This window comes from Falco rusticolus, chromosome 1 (genome assembly GCF_015220075.1).
Source record: "Falco rusticolus isolate bFalRus1 chromosome 1, bFalRus1.pri, whole genome shotgun sequence".
Classification (NCBI taxonomy): domain Eukaryota; kingdom Metazoa; phylum Chordata; class Aves; order Falconiformes; family Falconidae; genus Falco; species Falco rusticolus.
Genome location: NC_051187.1, coordinates 22,286,877 through 22,310,576, shown reverse-complemented (window position 1 = coordinate 22,310,576; position 23,700 = coordinate 22,286,877). Strand labels below are relative to the sequence as shown.

At 44.7% G+C, this 23,700-nt stretch overlaps 1 protein-coding gene across 7 annotated transcripts in view; it reads left to right on the top strand.

The window, feature by feature from the left end:
- COL26A1 (collagen type XXVI alpha 1 chain) overlaps positions 1–23,700 on the top strand; it is a 195,399-nt gene that overhangs the window by 122,910 nt on the left and 48,789 nt on the right. For 6 of the 7 annotated variants that reach the window (XM_037375062.1, XM_037375063.1, XM_037375061.1 and 3 more), the window contains one exon: positions 13,170–13,211. The exons of the other annotated variant lie outside the window; for it this stretch is intronic. In XM_037375062.1, the coding sequence (XP_037230959.1) occupies positions 13,170–13,211 (42 nt within the window). The remainder of the gene's footprint in view (positions 1–13,169; positions 13,212–23,700) is intronic. 7 annotated transcript variants of the gene reach the window in all.

Here is a 23,700-nt window from a genome sequence, read left to right as displayed (position 1 = left end):
CATATGCTCACAATGGGAGACTTGTCTGTTGAGCTGATGGTAAAAGGGGGTGGATCCGGCCTTGGTGTAAATTGGCATGTTTCCATCTTGAACGTGTCAAAATATTCACTGGCCTTTTGTGTGGTTTTGTCCAGGCCAGGAGATCCTCAGTCCTGGGGGCAAGCATGACCTTTTCCTCTTAGCCTTTCAGGTGAAGATACAACAGAGGATGTAAAATTTGTTGCTAGCCGTATAGGTTGCAAGTAGCTTGAAGAAACTCAAAATGAAATTTCCAGATCCTTTTGATGCACTGGTGACTGCTTTCAGGCGCTTTGTCTCTTTCCTGTGTTCTGAACTCTGAGCTGTTCATTAAAAGGGAAGAAAGAAAAAGCAGTTTCCTCTAGTTAAGGCACTTAATCATATTTCTCTGAGCCACAGATGCAACCCCCTGAATGGCCTGTTGAATTTGAGACTCTTAGCTCTCCCTGGAGGATATTAGGGGATCATCGTTCACACATCTAGCTTCTGTAATGATGAATGGGATTATTAGAGAAAATCCCCTTGTGCATCGGTGAACCTAAAATCATGTGGTTCTTCTGCCTATGCATTTAGACTCCAATTCACAAAATAAAACAGCTGGACTAATTTAGGCAAGGCCAAGTTATCTGGGGGAGGGGTACATTATAATTTGCTAGCAAAGTGGCCCTAGCTTGGGCAGCATTTTGTGGTTTGTCTGAAATTGAGGTCATCTTGGTTTATGTGGGGGAAGGTTGTCACAAAAAATGTTTTGAATAATGATTGTTTTTAAAGTTCATGTCAGTGTTCTTGTATGACGCGTGACTTTGTGGCAAAACTTTCCTTCTGAAATTGTTCACAGTGTGCTCAGAACACCCCATGTCCTTGCCAATGCTAAACATAATCGCTTGTTAATTGAAAAATGATGAGGGAAATTGGTAGCCCTCTATAGAATGAAATATTCCACGGACATCTGGTGTTAGATGCATGTATCCAAGGGGTGTGAAATAAGAAAGCAATTGTCTGTGTCCCCAGGGCACTGTAACCCTGTCAGTAATATTTTGTTTTTGTTCAGGGAATGTGGCAGGGAAGGGTGCCTTCAGTTTTGAAAAGCATGGGCAGTGTTAGTGTTGAGGTTGAGGATTCTCCTACCTGTGCTGTGTGAGCAAGTGTTGAGAACACATTGTCTGGTGCTAAGGCTGATGGAAATGGAGCAATTTGTCCCACCCCAATATAAACAGGAGGTGGCTGGGCAGATATTTCAGCCGCTGCCTAACTGAAACATCAACCGAGCTTCAGAGATTAAAAAAATGTAATTTACCCTCCTGTAAGCGGAATGAGAATTCCATATGCATTCCCATCCCATGATTTTGAGTTAATCTTCCACTGGCCTGTGATTTCTGAGGAGCTATAGATTGAATCCAGGCACGCTAGCTAGCTAAGTCTTATTTCTGAGTGGGGGGTATTTTTTTTTTTTTAATTTTCTTTTTCCTTTTGATTTCCTTCAATACCAAAGGGCAAATGGATTCTAGGGCACTATTTAAAATACTGCTACTAATAATAACAACCTAACATGTGTGCTATTTGCCAAAAGTTGAGAATCAGAGATGGTGAAAGATGAAACTGCCCCAAGTTTCTTGGCAAAAGTGATGTAGGCAAATATTTCAAAGGTCATTTCAATTTTGAAATTTGCTTCCTTGGAGATTGTGCTGTGGTAACGTTTGCCTTCTAGATGTTATCAGAGAAGGGCTGGAATTTCATAGTAATTGAAATTAAAGAATTTTAGTATGTGGAGTCTGGCCGTTGAAGATATCCCCTGTCCTGCTGTTCTCATTAGCCTTGCTACTCTTAACAGGCATTTGCTGCTCGGTCCAGTTACAGCATTTCTCGGTCTACGTGTTACATTGCAAGCTCAAAATGATTCGGTTGTCCCCATCCACTGATAACACGCTTGACTCTTGTCCTGTTTGTCATCTGTTGGCCCTTCAACATACACTTTTGTGGTTTTACATTTAAAACAATAAAAAAAGCAACTTTCAGCTTTGCTTGTGTACTAATTGACTTTGCCAGTTAAATAGTGTTCTGTTATTTAACAGCAATGTTTCAGTAGCACCGAGAGACCACTCAGACCAGGGCCCTGTGTAAGCGCTGAGCAAACTCGCAGATACGGCAGGGCCTGCCAGATGGCAGCTTGTGCAGCTGTCAGCATTCCCTTTCTTGCGTGGGAATAAAGGAGACCCTGAAGAAGTGCTGCTCTGATAGATTTGGCGAAAGGTATCTTGTGTAAGGAACAGTTACTAACAGTTGAAACCTCTTCTTTCCCAGCCTTATTTCTGCTCTCCATCGCAGGGCTACCCAACTGGTGTTTTCTGGTACCAGCTGAGTATCTGCCTCGAGCTCTGCTTGTTTTTACTGTGCTTCCCTGAGCAAAGCTTCTGCCGAACGTGCTTGCCCCTGGTGCTGTGTGCCACCTTTGCTGGTGGTGCGGGAGCTGCTGTCCTGACAGACTGGATGAGTGGGCTGCAAGGTGGAACAAGGGGTCTGGGACGTGATTAGGAGCTGGTGTTGCTGTTCCAGACTTTGATTGCCCTGCTCTGGTTGGGACTGGGGGGGGGGGGGGGGGGCGGGACTTGCTTGCTTGTTTGAGCACAGGGCTGGGTTTTGGAGAGCTTAACAGAAGGTTGTACGCTGCCTGATTGCTTCCCCAGGTTCTGCGCAATAGATTTCTTTTTCATGCTGAGAACAGCTTGTAAAGGCTTTGAGTCTGCTGTAGCTGAAGGGGACCAATGTTGGAAAACAAGTATCTTCTTCAGTTTTCTGTGCACCTTTTGATGCTATCCTAATTTTAATGTTGCATAATACAGTTGCAGAGTATAAAACTTTGTTGTTGTTATTAGATGAGTTCAGCAATTCCAACTTTATCCGCTATTTCTAGTCTTGAATTCTGACCTGTAGCTTACTGAGTGAGCAGGAAGGCTGTAACCCAAGCACTAGTAGGGATTTTTTTGGTGCTTTTTACATGTGCAGCTATCTTGAATCTCATTGCCACTCTCGGGAGCGCCATCTTGAGAGTGGCTCCTGGTGTGTTGTGCTCTTGCAGCTCGCTGCCTCTCCTTGGGGTGTCTTGTACCTGAGGGAGGGGGAAGTGAAGTCTCTTTTTGTTGGTAAAATGGCTTGTGTGAAAGCTTTAGCTGGGAGAATGGCCTTTTGTAAGAGGCCATGAAAGGAAATGGCTGCTAGTTGACCCATTCTTCTAGAATTCATCAAGTGGCTACTCTGATCTCCAAATCAGAACTGGAGTGCCTGTTTCTCTGAGCAGATGAAAATACCCCAGGGTACGGTCAGATTTCTAAGAAGTTTCAACACCTACTTACCGTGTTTCTTTCCTTATCTCCCTCCAGCAGTCGGAGGTCGTGTGGAACACCCTTTTTCATGCACTTGAGCCGCAGATTGAAAAACCCACTGCAGTAGATTGCGAGCAGGTTTCTGTTTTGACTTTCAATTTATATCGCTGAAGACAAATTTTATTAGTAAAATCTTGGGCAACTCAGCAGTGGATTTTTAGGCTCTGACTGGGTGCCTGGAGCTGCATTTCTTTGAACTGTCTTTTAGAGGAACTGCAGCTGTATAAATGGATGAAGACTGTGGAAAGAAACTATAAATATGGCTTTATTAAGGTGGGTTTTTAAATCAAAGTGACTTTTTGAAATATTTTAATGAACCTTAAAAACTCTTTTTCCAGTTCTTTCCAACAGCTATACGCAGCTATATTACTTTTCAGCAACAGGGAGTGTGTGTGTGTGTGTTATCAAGGGAGCTGTGGTGTTGCCTATATGGCAGTAGATGGGGCAGTGCATTTTCCGAGAGATTTTTAACTTTGACTGGGTAGACACCTTAAAATGACTGGGAGCTAGCGTGCCTCTTCTGCTACTAATTTTCATGATGCAAAATGTAGGTGGGATTTATGGGGCTAGGCAGATACTACTGGGATGGTGTTGGGGTTGAGGGGTGAGGAATCTGTGGGTGTTTGAGACATTTCCTGCTACCCTCAGCTTTTTTTTCGATGGGCAGCGGTGAATTGTGCCTTACCAGGAATGTGACAGACTCACTCAATATAAGTTTTCTTGCTAGAATTTAATTGAACACAACGATTTAGCACATAAAAAATGTGCTAGCAGAGCTTGACGATGGTTTAGTGCCTTCTATTCCCTTCACGTTCTTGTCACAGATGGTTTAGACTCTGTTTGCTTAAGTACGCGTGGCAGGTGTATGAAGTCCACAAGCCAACTGGTACTTTGAGTTGGCTGTCCTGGGATTAACGTGGGTTCAGTAAGCACCGCTGAGCCCTTGTTTCCTTAGCAGCTGGGAGCTAATGAAACTGTAGAAGAAGCTAGGGCTTCGCATCAGAAAAGACATGTCCATTCTGGCTTAAACACAGCTCCATCTCTCCACGTCTCCAGAGTTGGCTTCGGTGAAAACCAAAGAGACTTAGACTGAAACGGGGCAGCTGAAACAGTAGGGCAAGGGATGGGAGGGGGGGAAATGGGTTGTCATGGAAAAGTCAGGGCTAAACCACTGGCAGTTCTGTCTTCCTTATTCTCCTCCGTAAGGGCGTGTCTTTGAGGAGAACACTGGACAAGGTTCTCCACTGAAGCCCAAGGCCATAGCCTGAAGGAAATGGTTCAAATAGTCCAAAGAGAGTAAAAATAGCTGTGATGGAAGCGGTTTTCCTCTCGGCACAGACACAAGGGTATATGCACATGTTTACGCATCTGTGTAAATGAATGTGTAAAAGCAAAGGCACTGGAGTACATCATCCAGAGGTGGTCTCAGCTAGGATTTCCAGTCAGCAGAGCCTGACATGAAAAGGCTTTGTAGCAACCACAGTGCTCTGTTTCAGGAGGCAGAGGTGTTCCAGATACACTGTACCATCATGGTAAAAATGCCTTTGTTTTTTGGCACAAAGGTAACTACCCATTTTTTTATTCCAAGTGTCACATTTTACCCGCTTGCAGTTTCCTGCTTGTGTGTTTTGGCTTTTGACCAGGACCTCGGGCTATGTGTGCTCATCTGGTTTTGATAAAACATTGAACTTAGACAATACATCTTCTTGGACATTTCTTCCTGTTAGATTCAAGTGTGATACAAAGCAACCAGTACTTGATCAGTAGCAGACACTGTTTTTATCAAGCATTGTTGGCTGTTCATTAGCCATGAAAGGGTTGTAGGGAAAACGTGCCACAGCACAGACCAGTACAGGTGATGCTTCCTCTTCAAAGTGCTCTTTTAGCCACTTGAGCAGAGCCCTAGGCTGCAAAGCGTGGTGCCCTTTTGAAGTCCATATTCACATACTACCCTTTAACATCTAAGTTATTTAGCTGGTGTTTATCTTGCTTCTTTTACAGTCTTGTTAGTCTGCTAAGAGAGAAAAAATGATCATGAGGTATTGAACAGTGGCAGATGAATGGGATTAGCAACCTCATTAAAAACCACCTCCTCATCCTGACATTTAGGTAGCATTTAGTGACACAAAAATTTGCAATGCAGTAATACATTGGGTAAAAAGCTGGGTAAAAATAGCTTTTCTCATGGTCCACCCAAGGAGCATATGTGACCTCTATTACTATAGTGAGTCTGTCAGCCTCCATAATGCACTCTAATATACCTAATATATGGGAGGAAAGCATGTACCACATCCGCGTTTAGTAGGCAGTGAGCTAATACATGAAGAAAGGTAGTTCATCTGCCTGCCTGCCTACCTGGGCATCTAGCACTCATTTACACCAAGTTGTCTAGGCTGCCCCAAGGAGGAGGGGGCAGTGGAGTAGGAAGGAGAAATGGAGGTATCTTTAGAGGGTTGAGCATCCCTGCCTGATTCGCATGCCTGGCTTGGACTACGGTGTATTTCCACATGATACAGCGCTGTGTTGGTGATGCTGAGTGACCTTGGGGTGATTGCTATCTCTGTGTGTTAGCACCATCCCGCATAAAGAAACTGCCTTAAGTCCGGGTACCAGTGTTGTGCCTGCCAGCACAGCACTGCGCGTAGCCTAGTCTGCCAATGTGAGCGCAACGAGCTGCTGGTGGGGTCACCTGCTTGTAATCTCAGGGTAACAGCCTGCTCATAGCCCTTCCTATCAGCCTGTATTTTCCGTGCTGTCGTACTGCTAGGCATACGGTGTCCAGCTCCTAGCAAGAGCGGCTTGTGTGTGGGAGCATGCGAGTGAAATGGGTGATGGGTGACACTCCATGGAAGCTATCCAATGAAGTTGTTTCTTCTGCTGTCGGAAAACCCGTGTTGCACAGGAGCATAAAAGATACTCAGACTTACAGACCACCGTTGTTGGCGGTTTTAGCCTGACCTCAGGATCTGACAGACGTGCGAAGGAGGCTGGGAGGCATCGCGTGGACCTCTTTATGCTCAGCTTTTTTATCTCTTTATATCTCATCTCCCTTCCTTCATCCGGTGGACTAAGATGAAAGTTGCATGCATCCCTCTGCAAGCTTCCTGATAGATCCAATTAAAATACCTCATTCTTCCAGCATATGTGCGGGTTGAGCCATTGAACCTATTCAGCTGGAGGGTTATGATCCTGGAGCTTTTTTCTGTCTTGTTTCTGGGATTGCGGGTATTCAAAACTGAGACTGAACACAAACTTTTATGGGGAAGGCTGGTAGAACTTAAAATGCTATTCAGTTTTCAGCAAATTTTTACTCAACATGGAATTGAATCTTGCAATCTTAAATACTGTGCTCCAGTAAATAAATGTGGTAGAATCCCATTTAATTTGTATGAGTTGCACCCCCTAAAATCCTCTAGGCTATTTGAACAGCTTACAAGCCAAAAACCAGAGCTTTTTTTTCCCTAATTTTCCAGCTGTGCAAATCCATCCTTGGATATTAAAAATACTAAGTCTTGTTATACATTTCCTGTCTCCTGTATCTTGACCAATTTGCTAGAATTATCAAAGATCTGGTTCTCAGAGTACTGCAACTAGCAAGAGTTTTTTTCATCATATTTTAATCCTCAAAGGTAAGAGATAATTCTCAAAGTAAGAGTTGACTACAGTTTTCTCAGTGACACTGAAACACACGATATACCCCTATTAGATCTGTCTCCAGGTCCTGAGATTAGAAGGCAGCCAACAATGTTCATTAATGATACATAGGATGAGGGAGGAATCCTGCTTATACTCCCTGTATTGATTGTTCCACTGATTATAATGAGATTTTATTTTTGCTGGTACCATATGTATATGGAACAAGAAGAAATACACAACAGAGGTTCTATTTTTTTTTTTGAAGCGTCACTCATCTAAGCCATCTCTGATTTAAAAAATGAAGTTGCTTTTACAGAAACCATACAAACCCGTTGTCAAGACTTATATGAAATACTGTTGTGTCCTAATAATAACTTCTAGCTGAAAAATCTTGGCATCCTGCAGTTTAGGAAAGGGTTTTAAAATTCACCTTCAGTTTTTGGGCAACAGGCATAACATGTGGCTCTGTTTAGGAGCTATTTTCGTTAAAGCTTGACAATACAGGATGATAAAATACAGCTGCATTGTTTAAACTTTCAATTTAATTTCTGGTTTGTGTCCAAGTTGTTTCATCAATATGGCGCCATTCATTTCAAAACAAAGCTCTTGGAAGGGTCTCCCTTACCCCACCATTGATCAAGAGGGTGTTAAAATGTAGATCCTAATTATGTTCCTGGCCTGTTTGGAATTCCAAAATTGGATTTTTACAACTATCAAATTTGCAATCAGGGTAACTTTCCATGACAATTAGTCAGAATTATTAGAGCTTTTGCTGCCAGGGAGTTATAACTAATGGTGGTGGTTCACTTTTCAAGGCTCTCTAAGTGTCAAAGGCAACATATATCTTATAGAATAGCCATTTGACTACAGCCTTGTCTATACTTAATTGCACCCAAATGTCTACTACTGTTACAGCCATTTTTATTCAGCCTCCAGGGCTGAGTTGTTGTCACAACCTCTGCTGCAGGCTCTGCAGATACAGTTAACTGCTGGGTTCTGTCTTGTTGCAAAACGGGACTCGTAAAATTGTGACAGGAGAAAGTTCATCCTTGAATGTGATGAAGCTTAGCCTAGTAGGGGCTGGTGCTCAAAAGGCTATTCATGCTGCTGATCTTGGTCAGTTATTGCTTTGAATCTTTAAAATGAGCCAAACACAAATATCTAGACAACCAGTCTGGATGAATGCTATCTTTTCTCAGTCTGACTAATGCTTTAACAGTTAAAGCACTTACCTGTGTATGTAACACATAACGTGTGCTGAACTTGAGATGTTTGCCCTATCAGGACTTTTTGATATAGCTCTACAAAAGTAAAAATAAAATAAAATAAAATTGGGGGGGGGGGGGGAGGGGGAGAAGAATAAAACAGCTGCAACAGCAAAGACAAATCCAAAGATGTGTTACAGCTAAGATATCTACCCTATGCTGTCGTCTTCACTGTAGACCAGGATTTTGCAGACACATGGTACTTTAAGCTGAACGCTGATGCAGGAGTGTATGTGCTCGCAGGAGAGCAAACACCTGCAGGAAACCTGGTGTGCAACAGCTATTTTAGAGGCATCTGTTCAAGATGCAGATGACCACCTGTGGGCCTGCTGATGTCAACAGATTTTTTCATCAACTTCAAGCTCTAGATCAAGTGCTAACTCTTAAGAGTGCTGTGCAGAAAACGTCCATGTGTTTGCCTTTACATTGAGCTAAATGAGCCATGTTCCAGTGGCCGTTAAAATTTACCCCTTTGCCATGCCTGCTGCTCATCCCACCCTGCACTGCCCTTTCTGTTCCACTGACTCAAGCATTTCTGCAGCCACATGGTTTAAGGAATTGATCTCCCTGAGAAATAAGAAGTTAGTTTTTTCAGATTAGGTTGTTTTCCACCTCTCTCCGATCTGGTATACTGTCCGTCTGTGAGGTCCAGACATGCTCATTCTAAAAACAACGGTGGCGACTTCCTAAACCAGTTAAGCTTAAGTAGTAGTGCTACCTGATATCAAACCGCCACCTCTGCTTCTACAGAAAGCCAGAGCCTGCCTTTTGTTTTTAACACGTACCTAGAACATCTCTGTGTCCACTTGCACACCTGAATTGTCGTGTTAACGTTTTTGACAAAAAGATCTGGAATATAGGTGTATTGATACAGGCTCTGACTTGTTCAAACCTCTAGTCCTGCAGAAAGTTTTCCCTGGAAGAAAGAGGGAGTGTAATCAATTTTGTTTAATTAAATCAACCTAAACTAATTGTCAGCTAATAAAATAGTGTTGGTCAGCTCATAAAACAGAAATGAAGATTAAAAGAGTAGTGCCATGAACAGGTGGTAACTCTGTTTCCAAGTTAGACCACATTACTCTCTGGCACAGGATCTCTGAGAATACCTCATATTCTAGATTTTTTTTATAAAAAAAAATGTTTATGAAACTTATAAAATATAGGGCTCATTTTATAACCAATTTTCTATCTCACCTGCCAAGAGCAGTGGGGGTTGAGCCAGCAGAAGGCGGATGCTGAGTTTTAGGCAGCTGTCCAGAAGTGGATTCCCTGCGCAGGGCTGTGGAATAAATTTCTACCTTTGACTGGCCTTTCTTTTGCAATTCTTGTGATTTAGTTTTTTCTTTCTTGTTGCTGTTACAGAAAAAAGCTTGTAAACATTTTTTTGATGTCATTGATCTTGACCTGGCACTGTTGTGCAAAGGGAGAAGCTTCCTATGCCACAGTGTGGATGCTGTTTAACTCTAGATGGAGCTTGAGTTAGTAACGGGATCCCTCTGGGTTTGGCCCTTGGTATTTCTGTTGACTCTGCAGTTCTTGCAGAAGGCATAAAACATTTATCTCATTTTAACTGGAAAGGACTAAACTGGAATCTTTATCTGCTCCTCAAAGTAGAAGCAGAACTTGGTGCTTTGTAGTTGCTGTTAATGGTGGAATAATGAAAGAAAATTTATTGCATAGTGGTTATTATATTGTTTAGTTAATAGTGCAAAACTAAGTGGTTCTGAGAATTTTGTTATGGCTTGCAGTTAGCTTGAATGCTCTGTAGTGATGGAAGGCTTTTGGCACCAGAGTGGCTTGTTGCACTGTCTGTGACTTATATCTCATACCCATTTTCTGTGACCACTCATTCCCAGAAATCTCTCGCAGGATGCACTTGGTTGCTCTTCTGTTAAGTCCTCAGACCTGGTAAGGCACTGAAAGATTAGATTAATTTTGTTCCACATCAGTCCTCCTCTTGCATAGAGTTCAGTGACAGAACGGCGTGCTGCATCGACGCAGCTCTTTGGGGTTCTGGCTGCAGTGACAATCTCAGTTAAAAGAGGATGTTTCAGGAGAACTCCCCACGTAAGTGCTTCAGCTGTGAGTGTACAAGACACGTGCTGTGTGGCCTTGTAGCCCTCCAGCATCTTGTCTGGGGGCTTGACTTGGCTTTAATTTTCTGTCACATATTGCTTTGGGACCTCAGGTTGGCCAGACTTGGCCTTAGGGTTTTAAAAAGTGTAGCTCAGCCCTTGCTCCTCTGCGCTCCTCTTGCATTTGATGTGCCCTTCCCTGACATGGAGGGCAGCTGCTGCAGTCCGAGACAACTTAATTTCTAGGCTCTTTGAGACCTGCTTGTGATGCTTTCTTTAGCAGCTGACCTGGATAATTGAGCTTTGCTCTGCCTCATCTCAGAAGGTGAAGGATAGGAGCTCCCCTAGCTGGCTGTCCTGGGCAGGTGGGGAAGGTACTAGAGCTGCATCCCAATCCTCACTTGCCATCGTGTGTCTGCTGTAGCAGAGGCAGGGAGTGGAGTGGTTTTGACTTGTCTTCTGTGAAGCAGGGCACTACTATGGCTTAAGACAGATGTATAATAAGAAGTAAAAGAGTTAGAGACCCATCACATTTGAAAGGATCAGGAGCGGGACTATCTGGAGAGAGGTGTCGGTGGGAGGCCAAGACTCCCCTGTGTGGGTCCTGCTGACTTTGTTTGGAGGTTGCAGCTGCTGCTCACATAGGAGCAAAACTGGTCCTGGCCATGCAACAGGAAAGTTTCAATAAGTACTGTATTTTCTATCTTTGTGCTTATAGTAATGCTTTGATCCAGCCAGGCTGCTGCCCTGGCTTAGGATGTGTCCCAGGTCCCCACTTGCGTGCTCTCTCCTGTGCAGCCAGGGGTGAGGTTGCAGTACATGCTGACGTAGCTTGGAGCCTGCTGGCGCTGGTAACACTGGCAGGAGAGGCTGTGGCATGGCCATCACCTTCTCCATATGGCGTTTTCTAGCAGCAAGCAGTGTCGTCCAGCTCCCTCTACTTCGAGTTGGTAGGACTAGAAGCACTGCAAGTGGTGTAGCACGTGATGTGGTTGCTCATTTGAGCAAAGCCATGGTGGGAGTTTATGGGAACGTGTCCTTGGGTCCCTGACCTGATTTATCCCATCCGTGCCGAATGAGCATCATTTGAACTTCAAATTTTGGATTAAACCAGCTGAAAAGATTCTTCACATGGGCAATCCTGTGAGGGGTGTGGGGGCAGGTCCCTCTGGGACAGAATTTCTTTAAGAAAAATGGAGTAAGATAGGGTTGGTGTTCATCCAGGGCAGTTTTCTGTTCGTCCACACATCCCATGCTTGCCCAGCGTTATGGAAGCAGCTGCTGGGAGTCACACCAGCAGCCAAGTCTCTATTTACTTCCCTCAATGGACAGGTCTAGAAGGAACGTAATGCTGTGACCGTGGGACCGGACTTGGCCCGCTACCACTGCTTGTGTGCTTTAAACCTTGAGGTGACACAGAAGAGCTGGAGGAATATTAAAGCATCAGTCCTCCAAAGAAATCTGTGTAGGTTTTAGTGAGTGTTTGAGGGTCTTAAGGGACTCCAGGCAGGCCTTGTCCAGATTTGCACTGGTGTGATTGCACCAACATCTCCTGTTCCTCCCAGCGAAGATGAGTAGGAGGACAACAAGCAAGCCTGTGGTTCAGCTTTCTAGGCATACGCACAAAGCCATCTAGGACCCCAAACTTAACAAAAACCACATTCAAAGCAATTATCTGATCTTGTTTGTTTGTTTTTAATGTGATGTTTCGAGACACTGGTACAACAAACACGCTCTTGTAAAATCTTGTAACAGTTGTTTGTAGTTAGTATCTTCAAGATGATTTTATGTGTGCTGATCATGACTAATGCACATCACTGCAGTATGACCGTTATCCTCCAGTGCTGTGGGATTTTTTTGGTACAAAAACAATTATTTCTTCAGTTTGTTTAACATTTTTCCTTTTTTTACCCTTCTGTGCAAGAAAACACAGATACTGATTTGCTCATATATTGTGCTTTCCAGCTGAAAGTGCTTTGTGGTTCACAGACTTAAATAATTAGGTCTTCGCAGACCTCAGAGTGGTTTACCAAGGCAGTTGGAGTAGTTGTCTCTGGTTTTGCACATGGAGATAGAAAAATCTCTAGAGACAAGGTAACCGGCTCAGCTCACAAGCTGGCCCTGGCATTGCTGGGGGCAGACACCCCCTCTGAGGTGTACTCTGGTTTTCTAAACATTAGGAGATGCTGCTGTGCCTGTACTGTTAAAGGCCTCCCCCCCTCTCACCTTGATTCTTTCTCTTCTTATTGTCACAAACTTGCCTTTCAGCATAGGTACCAGCCTCTGGGAAGGTGCCGGGTTCTTCTTCCCACGGCTCAGCCAAAGTGACAGCAGCTGCTCTCCCTTCTTGAACCTGGGACCATTTTTTCCCCATAGCGTGCAGTTGAGGCAATGCCTGCCGTTATCCAAAAAAAACCCCAAACCTGACCCCAAGCCCCTTTTTACATTCAACCAGAATGGATTGCTTCAGCCTGTTTCATTCAGTAGGTTTTTCTGTGGTTGTATTTCTTGGAAGCATCATCTCCACTAGAGGCACAGGGCTCTTTTACAGGCTTATTTCAGCACTTTGAGAGCACGAGTGTGTCCGTCTGTGCATGCATGTCTTGCTGTGGGTGGGAAGGGGGGAAGTGCTGGCAAGAGTGCAAACGAGCTGAGTGGGGAGAGCGAAGGCGCTTTCATTCCTTACCAAGTTTTGCTCCACAAGCTGAGTAAACTTTTTCTCTGCTGAACCAATGCTGTGCAGGGTGAGGGTTTGACACATTCCCAGTGATAATTGCCTTGTCTCCCCCCCGCAGGTTCATCTGGCCGCCAGCACGGTTACTTTTCCAACCGGGACCGTAAGTGGGCAACACGAACATCACGGAAAAGCAGAGCCTAAGAGCAAAATGGGGTGCACTCCTGGGTGGGGGGCCGTGGCAAGCAGGGATGCCCTTTGCTTGTGGGGGGAAGCGTAGGGGAGGGGGGCTTGTCTGTGAGTCTCTGCCTGCTCTTTGCCTCAGTTTCCCTCAAGTATCTAGAGGGCAAGGAAGAGGGGAGCTGGAAATGCCCTGCTCCTCTCAAGTTCAGGGAATTGCCCAGTCAGCACCTGAGGAGCACCTGGGAGGGCCACCCTGCTTGCGCTTTCCTCGCTTTTGCCTGGTGTCGGTGTCTGAGAGGGGACACCAGGCTCCGCAGACCTTGGGTCTGTCCCAGGGTGCCTGTCATGCTCTCCTCCTCGCAATTAAAACTCACTCCCCTGTTTTCCCTGACCTGCTCGTGCTCCTCATCAGTCTTGGGGGGTGGTATGTTGCGGAGAGCCAGAAAGGGGGTCAGCTTGTTGAGGTGAGTGCTGCTGAGCGCTCAGGGGGAAGGTGGCTGTGACCTTGTTTGCAATTGCAGGCTCTGCTGTGAAGAGAGGGGTTTGCCAGCCGCTGCCTGGTATCTCATGTCCAAGTGTTTCTGTGACACTTGTGCTGGTGTCTCTGAACAGCCTCCCCTGAGAACTGAAATGGTTTTAAAGATTGAAAGTAAATGAGAGCTTATTTGTTGCTTGCTGGTGCGTGAACTGTATGTCTCCAAACTGATGGTAAAATGGCTTGGAAGTGCTCTGGTGCCAGTGCAAAAGCCCAACTTAAAAGGTTTTAAACTCAACCATATATCTCCAATGATGGTTAATCAATAAGAAGCAGGAATTTACATGGGAGTCTTTGTACCTGATGGCCATGTGCAGGTTTTATGGAAGATGAAAATCGTGGGACCTTTGAAGAAGCACATATGCTGAGCAGACGAGTTACTCCAAAGGGCAGGTTCTGTGAAAGCAGCGGTATGCGAGGGCATGAAGAGCTCATGCTGATCTGCCTCTCTACTCTCCTTGCTGAGCACACACTCAGCAGAAAAATGAGCATCCCTTAGCCCAAAAGCTCCTATGAAGCCTTAAATTAGGATAAGCATCTGTCTTTCTGCCCCACCCTCTATCGGAGACGTGCTTCACGCTCTAGCTGTAGTTCATCTCTCTTTGTGCGCTCTGCCCATGGATGTTATGGATGTGCTTCTGATTCCTCATTAACCGCAGTCGTTCAGCATAGCATTAGTCGTTCATCCCAGGCACAGCTGGAGTGGGCAGTAGTGGGGCAGGGCAGAGACAGCAGCCTCGGAAGGACCTGCCTCAGATCTGCAGCACTGCATCCCTTGGGTGGGACCCTGCACCTGAAGATGCCCAACACCTATTCCCAGCACTCGCTGTGGAGACCAGAGAGCACTGGGAATGCATGATGACTTCAGGTCCTTCCTTGAAATTCTTAGTTCTTACTGTAACAGGGGGAAAAAAAAATCAATGTGTGAACAGAGAAATCAGTCCCAGTCCTTGTGGGAGAGAAGGATCCTTCAGTTCTGGTTTCTATCCTCATTCTCTTTCATATTCTCTTCCATAGTTGGGGATGCTGTTGCTTACTCCTCTCCATTACTTGGGCATGCCCTAGTATTGACCCTCATATTGGAATTGCCATGCAGAGGAACTAAATGACATGTTCAAGGACACGTGGGAAAGTGTTGTGTCAGCAGGAATTACATCTAAATCTTCTGCAATCCTTGTTATTGGTCCCAACACAGGCCACTCTCGTTTCTGGTTTGTCTTTTATAAGTGGTGATTTGTTTACTTGGTCCCTCCCCGCTTTGTGCTTCAGTTTCTCCCTTGGTGGCCATGCCCTTTTCAACATATGCCCCGTTCAGTGTCCACAGAGGGCAGGATTAGTCCTGCCCCCTGTACATCATGGCCCTCTGAGGAGACAAGATACTGAATTATTTTAAAATGTGGCATACTCCGTTGCGCGCTTCTGTGCACCTTTAAGGTTTTATCCAGGCAAAATCTTAACTAATGCCGTTGTTCTGCTAACCTGAGAATGGGCATTAGAGGATATTGGCAGGGGTTTTGTAGGGATTTTTTTTCACTGTGCAAGGGATCCTCCTTGTCAGCAATTTGGGCTAGGATTCCTCTAGTTGTCCTGTGCTTGAAGATGTTTCCTTGTATGATTTGCTCTTAGTCATTTAGCTTCCAAACAATACACTGACTTTTAGGAGGTAGGATAAACGCTTTGGAAGAAGCAAGGCAAAGATGTTTTGCTCCTGGTGTGGCTGGGACTTGCTGTCTGAGGTCTGGGGAGGGGGAGAAGACTGTTCTGAAAAGAACAATGAAACACGTAGTAGGGATTCCACAACTTCCTTGGAGACTAGATAGAAAAAAATTGTGCAGCGTAGGGTGTATGTGGCACCACATGGCATGAGGATTTGCTCTTCTCTCTTTTGGAAGTAAACATGCCAGATAATAAAGAACAGGTAGACCTGAAGGCAGGAGCACTGTAAGATCAGCTCCTTCCAGCTGCAATGTTCAGTAACTCTGATATAGGCAGGACCAAGAGGGCATAATGGAGAACTAAAAATTAGGTCTGTTTTAAGTTGCAGGAGAGATCTGACTGCAAATGCTTTTCTGTCTTTTCAGGGTAAAGAAACTGAAAATTTTCTAATGCAAGTGCCTGGATTGATTGTATTTTGTCATGGGCTTTTTCTACCCCTTGGTGATCTGCATCCCAGCATCTTGGGAATGTCACTCCAGGCATCTGGCCCACAGTCTTGGGCAAGGTGGGAAGGTAGTACGGCGTTAGGCTTATGTATTGGAAGCGCTTCAGAAGCGTGAGTCGCTTCTGTATTTCTAGAAAGTATAGCAAAGGCTGTCTGTTTTCTGTAACACTGTGACGTTCCTCATAGGCTCATAAGCACTACAGCACAGAGAGATCTGCAGATGCTTCTGGCCGCGCTCAGGCACTTCCAACCCTACCCAAGGTGGGTGTCTCTGCCTGGTGTTTCCTATTGGCTGTTTCTAAGTACTCAGCCCATCAAAAACCTTTGTTTCAGGGACTAAAGTGGAATTTAAAGTATCTGAATATAGTCCTTTGTGTCAAATCAAATGATTTGTTAAAGTGAGGCCAGATTTGTGGGGAGAATCAATCTTTTTTATTAGATCAACTGATGTGGAAAAAGCAGACAAACTTTCAAGCATATTAACCCTTCTTCTGGCCGGCGTTTGGATTACAAGAATGGAGGTACCTGTCTGCCATGGGGGACGGTGCTTTAGGGTATGCGTTTACACTGACTGTTCCTCAGCAGTCTTGGTCTGAACGCAGACATGGGTGGCATTTTAGGGTATGCTTGTACAGTTGTTTTGGGGGAAAGACTTGTCTCCATGTGTGTTTGGACACTAGATGTTACTACACAACAAATAATGGGCTCTGCTCTGCAGCTGACTCATTGTGCAAGTCTGGGGCTAATTACTGAATCCCTCTGTGCCTCAATTTCCATCTGTAAAATGTCACAGATGCCCACCATTCATAAATCGCTTTCAGATTTCCAGATGAGGTGCTGTGTAAGTGTAGAATAGCATTAGTTTGTGCATATTGTGCTAGAGTATAATATAAAACACATGCAACAGAAGAGCCTCACAGATGTGCCTCTTTCAACTGCAAAAGGCAAGGCCCGGGCTGATGATTTAGCACAGCACTAATTGGGCTAAAATAGGAGATTGCTTTTGTACTGATGCAATTGTCGCCATTGAAGTCCTCATTTACCAACAGTTTTTGGAGATAGCGCAGTTATTTCCTATTGAGGAAAACTGTAGCGTCTTGGGTTTCGAAGCACAACAATTTATAGCAAATGTCGATGTTTTTATAGCATCCCCCACGTTGGCTGTCCTCACACTTCTCGAAGGGGACTGTTCCATTGTTTATTTTCAATGTGCATCTTGCTTGGCCTGTAGCTGCACTTAGCACTTTTTTTTGCTGCCTGCAACCTTTTGGGCATATCCTAATCTCAAAGCAAAGGCATTTGAGTCATTTTCATTGCCATTACTGGGTGTTGCATACACAGGAATCCCCATTTATTGATAAGAAAGCTGTTCTCGTGGCTGCAAGCGAATGAGTGCCTGGCAGCTGTTCAGTGTTAAGTCAGTGCTCAAAGTTTAAAGGATTTGTGGGCTGTGATGGTTTGGGCTGAGCTGTTGTGAGAAGAAGGTGCGGGGTTGGTGGGGGGGAGGGGATGAAGGTGTCTCTGGAGATATCCAGTTCCTTCTTGGTGTATTGCAGACAAATTGCACCATTCTGCATTTGTCCATTTTGGACTCGCGGGCTGTTCTCCCCATTCCTCATCAGTGCTCAGAGGGAGGGTCAGAATTCATTGTCAAATCCTCCACAGCTGTAAGAGTAACATAATATTGAGGCTGAGTGCGTGGGGTGACAGGCGTGGGAGAGAAGATTGGCTGACACCCAGCCTTACCCAATGCTTGCCATGATCCAGGAGAAATCTCCCCGGATGCTGGGCCCTCATTCATGGGTCTAAACTTGCCATTTAAGGTGTTTTTTTAAGGAGAGTTTCAAGGTGGAGGCTGCTAGAACATCAAAATGAAGCTCCTCAAAGTACTGCCAGCGTGATGTCTCTTAGGGGACACTTACACTACGGTGCTCCCTACGTAAACCAGAGAAAGCACAAATAGGCAGATGGTGAATAAGGGCTCAGTCCCATCAGAAAGTAAGTGGCTCCTCAGGTTTGGGAAGCATTTGGTGAGTTTTGGGTTAAAATAACAGGATGTTGGAATTCTGGAAAACATTTTGATTTTTCTGATTTTTTCATTCTAAAATGCTGTAGCTATTCTAAAATGCTGGTGTAGCTATTATGAAGAGTTAAAAATCTGAAACTGAAAATTAAATGTGCCTGGCTGACCCTAAGTGGATATATCCTTTGCTAATTTTTCTTTACCCAGAAGTTAACAAGGAAACAACAAAAGCAAAACAAACCCAAAAGTCCTTTGCATGGCTGTGTGCTAGCCACTAATCTGATGCAAGTGTTACCTTGTTCGTCACATTATGGGGACCAGATGATGTGAGCGATTTGATGGGTTTCCCGACTCCCCGGCATCCCCTGGATGTTTCTGAGAACAAAATCGCAGCTGCAAAATGTGGAAGGGACTCCTCTTTCTGCTGCTCAGATCGATAAGGACCACTGCAGAGCTCAGGGAGATTTTGTTAAAGGCAGCAAAGTGTAATGAGCAGAATTAGGGGCAGAAATGGTCCTTGAGATGCCGACCATCTTGTAGCCTTGAACTGTTTCACTGCAGGTCCCACTGCTGAGTGACAGTCATTAACCTGTGCAGAGCCACAGGTGTTGAGCAGGGGCTGTGGAGCGCCCTGCGGAGGAGTGAAGCTGGGGAGAACAAACCATAGTGGGTTGAACCTGAGCCTGAAATGCTGACATGGGAAATCAAAGCTTTGCAAAACTGCCCCTGGCAATAGCAGTAGTAATACCACTAAAAATCATAATCAGTGCATTTGCTGTAGAAAGCATAGGTGGTGTAGGAAGCATGGGCAAACATAGTATTTTGATGTTTGGGGAGCCAAATTCTTCTGAATTCAGACCATCCTTTTCAGTTGCTTAAGCAATTATTTTCCTTATGGGTCTTTCAGCTAATTTTTTGTCTTGGCGAAAGGAAGACAGGGCTAAATGTTCTGGATGAGGAACCACTAGTGCTTGACTGAGCATCCTAAATGTAACACATTTATGGGTTGCAGGGACTTTGTGCAGAGAGGAGACATCTAACCCTGGAGGTGTCTTGCAGGCTGAAGTGTAATAAAACTTTAAAGCAGGGGTAGAATTTAATGTCTGAAATCCAAACTGGAAACAAGATGCATATTTTTTTTATACAATGGTTAACTTTGGATGCAGTTCACTAAAGAAACCTGGGTTGTCTGGCTCTAGAGTGTCTTTCTGAAAGACATACTCCAGTTAAGCACACGTTGTTTGGCTCGAGACTGTGAGAGATTCTCTGACCTGTAATATGCAGGTGCAGAACCAATATTGTAAGTGTCCCTCCAGACTTGACGGTGAGCCTTGATTCGAATGTTTCCTTTTGTCCTGTCTGCTTCCTTATTTCGTGTTACATTACTCCATATTTTGACTGCATTTTCCCCTTGATTGCTTCTCCCAGCAGGGAAAAAAAGCCTTTTCTGTGAGGGATGTGAGACTGTCTCAATTCGAGATGAACTTTCAAGCATAGTGGGGTTCCCATGCATGCTTGGACTGGGGTCAGGTCCTGTGAAGTATCACTCTGCGTCATAGATCAGGGAGCAATGGAGAGTCTGGTTCAATGATGGTGAGTGACAAATGCTGGATTTTGGCACAGCAAGGACTGGACCAGCTGTAGGAGGAGTGTTTTCCCCTGGGAAGGAGCTCAGCCCCTGTGGGCTCTGTGCCCTCCACTTCCTTGGCAGGAAGGCATGGGGGCTGCCTCCTTTTAGTCTGGGGACTCTTAATCTAGCTCGCACATAGCCCTGTCTTGCTGTGAGAGGTTTGTATGTACATATTGCGCATGCTACCTATGTGTCTTTATTTGCACCGCATGCTTTACCGCCATGCAGTGTTATAGTGGTGAAGCAGGGGAGTAAAGGGCCCATGGGAGGCTTTTTTCCCCCCCCTCAATATTAAAATTTTGTGCAATATCAAAAGTACAGAGCACCACGCTACCACCAGCGTCGCTTCAGAGCACTGAGTTCAGCAGCGCCACAGCTCTCTCAAACTTGTGCTGGATCAGTAAAGTCTTTATTACCGGGGTCATTTCAGTCTTCAGGCAGCTATGCTGGACTGCGTTAGTAAAATGTCCTTGGTGTTTCTAAAAATAATAGATAATACATTTCTAACAAAACGTGTCGCATCAAAATCCAGCCATTCCCTGCTAAACCTTACTCTGACAAATAAAGATGGATTGAACAGGGATCTTGCAGCTCATGGTTGCCTGCAGATAAATGATCATGATCTAATTCCATGTGCTAACAGAGCATGGGCCTAAGCAGAAAAATAGATCTTTGGCACTGTGAAAGAGCACAAATCCCCAGGCTGAGAGCAATTATGTATAAAATTAGTGGTGTGGGAGTGTGCATGTGTGAAATTTTAAATAAAACAATGTGAGTGATGTGAGCTGTTTAAGAATAGACCTGAGTGAATAATGGAGGATTTTTTGGGTTCATTTGCCAAACCAAAAAATTGGAAAGAAAAATGATTTGGGAGAAACTGAAATGGAAATTTTTAAGGTTTTGACACAACGTAATAACTAAAATATGGTTTTGGGTCAACCCAAATTATTTCATTTGACCCAAAGTGAACCATTTAGTTTCACTTAAGACTATTTAATTAGTTCATTTCAGTTTTGAAATAAATGCTATTTCAAAACTTAACACTGAAACATGTCATTAAGAAACTATGAAAATGGTTTAACAAAAAACATCTAGAGCAAATATTGCAAAAATTTTAAGAATGCACCCATATTTTATTTTAACTTGACACTATGTACCAAATTTATGTGGGTTCTCAAATAGTAGTTGTTACTCCAAAAGTACATTTTTTGGTAAACTTTCTTTTCACAGTTTTGCTCAGGATTTTTTTACAAACACTTCAAAATCAGAGATTATCATGTTAATGAAAAATATTTGTTGCTTATGCAGGGGGTAAAAAGCCTTTTCCTGTTTAAGAAAGTAGAAGAAGATAGACATGAAAATGAAGTATGAATATTTTACAAGCAGAAAAAGATCAGATGGCAGTTCTCATAAGAAAGGAAATTTGAGCTGCTTTTTAAAGATAGCCAGTAAAATTAAGGGTAAGGGTTATTATAATAGAGATATAAGATGGAGAGGTTACAAATGGAGAAATTTTGGCAGTGACTGGGGTCTCCTAGCAGAGGTAGTGAATTATCTGTAACGATGGTAAAAAGGCAAAAAATATTCTATAGGTATTCTGTTTCATCTTGACAGGCAGCCTGAGGACTCACAATTTACAGGTGAAAATAAGGCTTGCCATCCTGCAAAATCCTGATGTGAAAACTGTGGGAGAGAACAAACCCTTTTTGGTCCGTGAGACAGTCTTTAAATTTCTCTGAGCCTCCAGTTCCCTTAGCTGTGAGATACTTTAATTATGCTGATTTAATTATCAGTCATGCTGAGCAGAAAGGTCACGGGGCTCTGTCGGTGCTGGTTTTGAACTTGGGGTTCGAGGAACCATATGTTGAAAGCCAGTAGCCTGCAGTTTTCTGGAGCTGTTTGACCCAGAAAGGGGGCAAAAAGGAAGATGCTCTCTCTCCCTCCTTCCTTCCACGTTTCCCCACGGTTGAGACACAGCCTCGCTCAGTGGTCCCTGTGTGGTGGCAGCAGAAGGGAGCGTGCAGTGCAGGTACAAGGCTGTGAGGTGTGGTGGTGTCCTGTGTGTGCCCAGCCTATGCGCGCTTGGGTCAGGGCATGTGGTGTTTGTGATTTAGCAAGTGTACAAATTCCCCCTGCAGCTGAACCTGCTGAGATGCTGGGGAGAGGAGGGAGCCGATGAGCTCTTGGTTTTTTGGTTGGGTGCCTCAGACTGTCTATCCCAGCAATTTGGCTCTGAGAGACCCTGGCCCAGTCTGGGGCCCTTCCCTGGCCACTGTCATTGCCGAAAGGTGAAAATTTGCAATGCACACAACAAGTAGATAGAACAGCAGTAAACAGGGGGGCTCTTGCAGCTGAGTCTTAATGATCCTACATTAAACACCACTCCGGGAGCTTCCCCTTACAGAGAAACAGTTCTTGCTCCAGCTCACTGGGACCAGAGCTGTGGCCAGGACGCCCGACATGCCGGTAGGAGCCCTTCACTCCTGTGGCTCTCCAGACCATTGATTCCTGTTTGCTCTTCAGACCAGAGGCTACCGGTGACACAAGTGTTCCTCCTCTCCACAGTTGCTGTCAGCCCTTTGCCTTTCACATGCTCAAACCCCGTTACAGAGCTACAGACATGACTGATTCTAAACAAGTACAATTAATAAAGTCTATCTAGCCAACATCTGACTCTCGTTAGAGGAAATGTGTTGAAAAAACAGATCCCAGGTTGGCTGTGATTTATGGCTTGGGCCTGCTATTCTTCACAAGCACTGGCGAAAGCTTTTGCAAAGGGCCAGAACATAAACTACTTAGGGAAACTCACTATCCATGTAAAAAGGCTGGAAGGGTCAAATCAGACAAATTAAAGAGGGGTGGAGTTGCAAGCCTGAGCTGGCTGTCCCCTACTGAGGGCCACCTAGGTAGGCACAGGAGATCTGTGTTCATATTTCTGCGGTGGAATTTGACTTGACATCTCTTCTGTGCCAGAGTCTGGAAGTGTTACTGGTTTTGTGTTTTTTTTTTCCTTCTGGCTGAACTGCGTGTATGTGTGTGGCAACAAGCGGATGGAGGTGTCGGGGGGCTGGTGGTTTATCTTGAATGTGTCCAAATATGCCATCTCTGGTGCTTAACATCTCAGGTGCTCATGAAGTTGACCGAAGTTAGCTGTGCTTCCTACTTCCCTTGGGAGTTTTGAGCTTCATCCTTTTCTCCTTGCAAAGAAACATGGTTGCCTGGACTAATTTAGCTGACTTCACCCATGCCCTTCCAGAGTTATTCAGAGACTACTCTGCACTTGTCCTGGAGAAAGGTGTCTGCAGACTGAGAAGTGCTGGTCTCCTGCTTCCTTTGAAAGACAAATTATTTTTCAAACTGGACCGACTCAAGTTGTGTGTTCTCAGTTTGTAAGACAGCGCACCCCAAACCGTGATGGTGTGGTGCCTGAGACCCGCTGTGAGCAGTCCTGACGGTGCAGTTGCTGGTGCAGGATTAAAGCTGTTGCATTGTGTTCCGTGGAGCTGCTGCTGCGTTCCCAGTGCTCTAAACCTGGGCTGATGGCACGACCTTGGGGCAGCTCTGGTATTGCTCCCCTTACCCTGGGGATAACAGTTTGTCCTCTTTGTGCTTGTCCGTTTCCGAAAAGCGCAGTGAGAGTTGTGGCCTTTATTAGATGGAGAGAGAAGAGCTGCCAGGCAGGCTGTGTCACAGAAATCAAATATACTAATTTACTGTGCTGTGTACATGTAACACTTGGTCCTTTTTCATCCCCTGACCTTGGGTCCTTTACAGATGAAACATTATGCTAACAATGGATGAAAGGCAAGTGAGACTCAGAGGAGGAAAGTGCGTTGTTTAGAGTCCCAAGCAGGTTGAAGCATGAGCTGAAAATGCGATTCTTATGTCCCCAAGCCTGACTCTGTGCTACGCCCCATTGCATTGCAAGGTTGAAGTTTCTTGTAATGGCAAAATATGGTCTTGAAAAACCTGGCTGCAAAGATTTTATTTGTTTAAACAAAGGCTTTGTGATTCCAGAATTCTCTCCCCTTTCATATGCTATAAACCACCTCCTCCACCTCCCCTCTGAAATATGAATTTTGGAGTAATCCATCAAGAAAAAGAGAGACAGAGCCTTGAT